We start from the raw sequence: 6,984 nt of genomic DNA on the forward strand, positions 1-6,984 counted from the left end.
TGATCGCGGTAATAACGGGATTCTACGCTCTTCTAAGACATATGATATCTCAATAAATCGACTAACCGAGACGAACCTACGAGGGACAATACTAATTTCCTCTCGTGGTTCACGTTGCACTACAGTCAATATCTCTACAATCAGTTTCTACAGGACTCGACTCGGCGTTATTATCTCCAGCACCTGATTTCAAACGTCCGACTCTGCTTTCGCATCGTCTCGCATACGTGTGCAGGCGTTCGCGCGACAAGAAGCTCGCTTTTACACGAGTCGACAAAAATGGAGCGTTAGCTCGCGTATTTAGCGGACCAGCCACCGAAACGGCGGTGTAGCGAGGCTGAGAAGATTTTCCTCGCGTGAGCGCGAGCTGACGGTGGCGGCCGGCTTTGCCGTCGAAGTAAGTAGCCCATAACTGTCCGCCTTCCACACCGCTGTAACGAGCCTCCCCCACGAACAAAGGAAATCTCCTCGCGCTCTTGATAGAATCTTCCCCAGCCGTGGTGAAAATAGCGAGCCGAGAAATGCGCGATCGTTAGTCGCGTGGGAAGCGCCGATAGAGCAACGTCGCGTGCTTCGCATCGAGAAACCGGAAGAGAGAAAGAGAGGAAGAGACAAAAAAAAACCTATCTCGTCGAGAGTTCGAACTTAATCTCGCCCTTTCGTTTTCTAAAACACTCGTCGTCGCCGGCAAGCTCCGTCAATTACTCGCGATTCGTATCGAACGGTTCGGTAATGGCCAAGTGAAACGAGTCGACGAGCATGTCAACGGTAAGCTACTTTAAGTAAGCATATCCAATATCGTCAATGTGTAATCGTAAAGGACACCAGCCGCCAGACCTCGAGGAAGGCGATGCTTGAGACCAGCAGGAGGTCCGCCATAAGTACGTCGGAGCTAGGGCTCTATTCGGATCGCAGTGATCGATACAACAGGAATCGCTACGGCCTGATCGTGAGGAAGTTTACGATCGGCGTTATGGTGGTGGTAACGGTGATCCTGGTGAGTGATTGAGAGAATTGAGCAGTGAGAGAGAGCGAGTCCGTAGATTTAACCCATTTGCATCAGAAACGTGTGTGTACGTTCACTTCACGCCCGGCCATGTTGCGGACCCGCAAAAGGATTCTTCAAATCGCGATTTCTTACCGAAGACGAGTCCAGTCACGAAGTTCACGCGTTTTTTATTATTTATATTACATTTGACGTCGATCCAAAGACTAAAGGAGAAAAATCAATGATATGGGAATATTTTTTCAAGTCCCCTAATTATGCAAACGGGTTATTTAATTTCCGATTATCGGCCCGTCATATACAACATATATGCCTAAAAGACGATCTCAGAGATCTAGACGTCCAGACGTCTTATTGTGTCAAAGACATTTTTACGATGTCTTAGGACGTTTTAATGTTCTCTGGTTCTCTTTAATTTGTAGTCATCAGACTCTTACATATACTATTAATTAACTTCATTATGCCCGAACGAATCTGCGACCGCAGCGCGAATGATCGATGAAGTATTAAGAAGAAGACTCGAGGATTCGCTTTTAGAAGTTATTGATCTTTTCGAATGTTCTCGTAAGCTTTACACGTTTGCGCTTTTTATTCATCGTCATTCTCTGACTTACTTAACGGAGATTACATCGAAAATTCATGGCGCCATTACTCGAACTCGAGGATAACATTTACTCAGCACGATTTTCGAGCTAACACCGTGTTCTTCACAGACTTATTGCCGACGTTTCGTAAATATTTGTTATATGAAACTGTTTCGGGTCTCTCCTCGCCCTAAAGAAGTAAACTGAAATGTTCGCGATACGCCGGTAAAATAAATCCACAAAGGACACGGCACTAACTCGAAAACCAAACTGTATAATTTACTCAGCAGTTAATGATCCAGAAATTAATCATCGTAAGTCTCGCAATTTTCCAAGTAGCTTATTTCAATCACGTCTGGTTAAGCGTCTCTGCACGTGCTTCGCAGACCGACATCTCGTTCTTCGTGAGACCAGCGCACGGGCACAGGTGCTTCTCGGGTGCACCTGTCCTGACGGATCGATGATTCCGCGCGATGAAGGAGCATTGATAGCTTAGCGTTATAAATAATCGCCTCCTCGAAGAGTCGTTGAACTCACGGCCAAGATATAACATAAGATAACGAGTATTACGAGAACGCATCGCGATAGTGACGCATTATCGATCGCTCCGCGTTATTCAATGTTATTCGCCGAGCGACGTCGATCGCTCAGCTAAATGCGCGCTCGGTTGCGCGCGGACAATGACCTTGCACGACAAAACATTTTCTGCATGCTGATTCACGGAGCGATCCTCGCATCCTGCTTCGCACGATTTTGCCGTACGCGCAGCCTGAGAGGCATCACAATCGAACGGCGGCGCGAGATTTTCGCGAGTTTCTTCCACGCGCGAGGAACAATGGGCATAATTGCGGGCTCGCACGTTTTCTCCGATGATTAATGTCGGAGGTGGCCGGGAACCGCCTGTGCCCGCATATATACGTACGTATGCGCGTGTGTATACGCGTGTGTACGCGTGTGTTCGTATGTGCACGTCGGGAATCGCATTTTCACCGCGAATCTTCGAGGATCCCTTCTATGCATGGCGAGCCAAGCGTCAAAGATTTCTGCGTGCTTCACATATAGGGCGTTAACTGTGTTTCGGAACGGATTAGCTCGCGGCTGCCATCTCGAAACAGGGTTAATTGCTCGACTTTGTTGCCCGACAAGAACGTCGCGAGCGCGCGCCCGCGCGTGTGTTTATTAATCGTTGACAACCAGCGACTCGTTCTCTGTCTATTATATCGAACCGAAGATTCAGCACGGATCTTCGCGAAGTATCAGCGAAAAGTGCAATAGCGCAACTTTTGCTTCGTCGAATGAACTCTTTGAGTGTCAAGGAACGCGTTCTCCGGGTGATCCGAGACTGAGGCTCTTTTCGTTTCCCGCAGGTGGCGATATTCATGTACGACTTCGCGTCCGCCATGTCGGCGAACAGCAAAGTCAACCAAGAAACGAAGCACATATACATCCTGCAGAATGCCCTGAAGAAGTCGCCGAACCTCTCGAGGAAGTCGCTCAACTCCACGATTCTACCCGAGGCGATCGTTCTCAATCAGACGGACACCTTCCCCGCGGAGAGTCGCAGTTCGGACGAGGCGAGCTACGAAAGTCCGACGCAGCGAAACGGAAGCGTCGAGCCGGCGCCGGCCGAGTCCCGCATCATGAGATCGGGCGAACCCGAGTCCCGGGCGCAGAATTTGCACAACTTCAAACAACGGAAGAGGGTGCTGAAGTCCATTGTGGATGACGGCAAGGAGAACGAGAGGCCCGGGGCCAAGCAACTGCTCGACAACCACGCGATTGTTTATCGTGTGAGACAGAGGTACGTCTCGATCGTGATCGATACCGGCGATTTTCCCGCGGGCAATTTTTTCGATTCGCCATTTATCACGGCGAGCGAACGTTATGAGCCGAAAAGGAGCTCTTGATTTGAGTAACGAGCGGGAGATTTATGAAGATTCGGCGCGGCTGTGTTATGACCTTTGCGCGATGCAACCGTGGAAACGTCTCGGCACGCCTCGCGCAAATGTCGCGGTGTGGAATCATCGCCGATCTACACGCCGATAATTCCATCGTCATTAATAATCCGAAATCGCCGGCGAATATCATTGACATTCTTTCCGATTACGAGATATACTTTCTACATTGGGTAACGATGCGTCGTCGCGCGTGCTGAATCAATTTGTCAAACTGCACGTTGCAACGCTTACGTTTCATATCCTTTTATTCTCGTATTATAATTAAGGAGTATAAATGGACGTGTGTATGTGTGTGTGCGTGTGTGTGTGTGTGTGTGCGCCACGCGATGATGATTTTTGTTATTAGGAAAAAAATGATTCTGTGTGCCGCTTGGATATAATGTAACAATAATTATGATTATGTCCATGAAAGAGTGGATTTTTATTAGATAATAATATCTAATAAGATATAATATCTGGTAAAATATAAATATGTATCTAAATATTCTAAAAATCGAATGGTAAAGATTATCCGATATACATTTATATAAATTATCCCATTATGATACATCATAAAGAGAAATTATAGTACATCATAATATGATATATAATTATGTGTGTGCACAGAAAAAAGATTTCTTAGAATTTAGTATACGTCGTTTAACTTGGGTTTGTTTAATATAAACAGTATAATTTAATATCAAATATCATATTGTTTAAATGAAAATATTGTTGTTTTGCTAGATAAGATAACATTAGATGTGATAATATTAAAATAAAATTTATTATTTCGTCAGATACAAACATCCTGATTCGGATGAAGAGGACATCAGCGCGGAGGAGACCCGACCGACGCCGTTTCATTGGGAATTCAAGACGCCGCATCCGTCCTCCTTCAAACGACCGAGGTATCCGCAATTGTCGCAATACCGGTACCCGCAGTCATCGAGAAACATACAGGATATCATAAAATATCTGACGAATGATGCCGAGATGCCGAATCGCGGCATCAAGTTCACCGGCGTCTATATGAATCCGAAGAAGTATGATCTGTTTCCCGGTATAGGGGAGATGATGTCCGGCAGCGACAAATCTGAAGAGGACGAGACGCCCCCGTATTCGCCTACGTACAGTAACGATCCATTTTACCAGTACAAACCGAAACATCCGGCGGACGTCAATCTGTTGGCCACGTCTAACGTGAGGTTCGTAGTTGAATTTAACCCATCTGCGTCAGAGAAGTGGTTTTCTTTATTCATTTAGCAGTCATTATCATAAAACTAGATTGAATCACAAAAATCAAGCGTTTTATCCGTCTTATTTGACTTCAACCTAAAGAGAAAAATTAAATGATGCAGGCATATTTGTTAAATCTCATAATGATACAAATATTTAAATTCTGGAAAAAAATTATTTTTACACGAGTGAGTGTAAAAATAGAATAATTTCTTTTTCCAGAATTTAAACATCTGCATCATTATGAGTTTACACGAGTAAGTATGAATGAGTTTTATAACTGAGAATTTGCACTAGTGCTTATTAGCCCTTTTCTCCTTGTTAATTAAACATTAAAAACTCTTAAAATTGACTTTTCTGAAACATAAAAGAACATATATCGAGTTTACTGACAACCGAATAATCCCGTTTTAGATTCTCGCCGACCGGATTACATCGATATAGCCCTTACTACGATACTCTGTACTCTCGACCTTTGTACAACTACAACAAGCCGATCGTGACGGAGCCGCAGTACGAGAACGTGGGCGCGTACTCATCGAATACTTTGGGGAAGAGCCGGAAGCCGAAGCCGTTCAGCGTGATGCTCGATATTTATCCCATCACCGATATCATGGAGCAGAATAAGAAGACGGCGTGGCCGCGGCCACAAGGATCGACGGACGATTACGACCCTAGGAGACCTCTCCAGTTCACCCGGGGACCGAAATTCTATCCGTCACCTCAGCCATCACCCATCCCTCTCGTAGCCATGCCGAGTCCTACGACTTTGCCGGAGGAAGAGGAAAGGCAGCAAATGATATTCCATTTAAATCTGTATCCCCGGAAGAAGAACAAGCTTAATAGGTATATTAAAAAATAAGAAATATATTTATTCGATGACTAATAACATATTTACTTATAATATACTAATATATATTCTTTTATATAGAAAGGAAATTTGTTCAAATGAAAAAATATATATTTTCTTAAGATTGCAGCTTCTCATAAATAAAGCAATTGTGAATTATATTTAAATAAAGAATTTAGAGAGACTTAATTAAATATGTTATTAGTACCCAACGAATAAATATTTCTTATTTTTTACATATTTTTTCTCTCAGTGCAATTATTTAAAGATTTCAAATAGTTTAATCTTTTTCACTGCTCCTCGCTTGGTTCTTGAACAACACATATCAAAAACTAATGTATTTTCTCTGGTTTTATTTCCAGACATGACATCATCCACAGATCGGAAATGATGGGACTCGAAGAGCAGCAGCAATTCGCGAAGAAGATAATGTCACCGTTGGAATCGATCGCCAAACACCTGACCGATCATTCGACAATCGAGGAGTCCGATGACGAAAACCCGGAGACAACCCACTTGCCTTTAACACGGTATCACGAGATCAATCTGGACGAAAAGGATGACGGTCTCGAGTTAGATAAGGATTCAGAAAATTATCCAGATTCGGATCGCGCTGAGGAGAATGTCACCGTGCCTTTGAATCACAAAATAACCGACGAGGACTATGCCAGCACGGAAAAGTTCGACCTGCAGAAAACAACGGAGTCCACGACAAAGGACAGTGCAAATTGTGACAATGCGAAGTCGATCGACGGTCCGAAGAGCAACGCGAGCAAAAGCGTCGACTTTTCGAAGGATGTCGATACCGTCGAAGGATTTCAACGCTTCAGCGACGGTCTTCTGCGCTCCGACTGAGTGGACAGAATGATTCAGGCTAAAGGATGTTGAAATCATCCGATTATTTCTAAAGAGAGTAGTCGAATATTGTTGTTGTATATTGTTGGACGAAATATATTTTTATAATACTTCATTCTCGATGCAGTCTGAATTTCCTAACTTCGCGATCTCCATTAGAATCATCAAACGAACGATAGTAAGGCTCTGCAATTAGAATCGGAAGAATAAATATGTAAAGGTCAATAGGAGCCAATTGCGGATTTAGCTTTCTTGTATTTTGCAACATAATATGCTGTTGGGAAGGTCGATCTGAAGAGGAAGACGTCTCGCAATTTTCGAATATCGAACCTTGTGGTTTAAAGAACAACCGAAGGATGTTCCACGCGCGAGGAAGATGAAAAGTCATTGACACATGGTGAGATTCAGCGGCAAGGATGAATCCACAAGGTGATATGGAAATTTTTTTATTGGATTCGCCGGTAATAATAAACGAGTGAGGCATATTTACTAATTAGCAGGAAGCTTCGGTTCGTG

General features: G+C 44.0%; 1 protein-coding gene across 1 annotated transcript; it reads left to right on the top strand.

The window, feature by feature from the left end:
• Positions 1–850: 850 nt before the first annotated feature.
• On the top strand, positions 851–6,468 carry LOC106746001. Its single transcript, XM_014622090.1, has 5 exons — positions 851–997; positions 2,958–3,391; positions 4,325–4,732; positions 5,178–5,609; positions 5,976–6,468. Exons 1-5 carry the CDS (start codon positions 851–853, stop codon positions 6,466–6,468), a joined length of 1,914 nt encoding a protein of 637 aa, XP_014477576.1.
• The last annotated feature ends 516 nt before the right edge of the window (positions 6,469–6,984 follow it).

The sequence above is a fragment of the Dinoponera quadriceps genome, unplaced genomic scaffold, assembly GCF_001313825.1.
Source record: "Dinoponera quadriceps isolate SergipeBrazil2010 unplaced genomic scaffold, ASM131382v1 scaffold1782, whole genome shotgun sequence".
In the NCBI taxonomy this organism is placed as follows: Eukaryota; Metazoa; Arthropoda; class Insecta; order Hymenoptera; family Formicidae; genus Dinoponera; species Dinoponera quadriceps.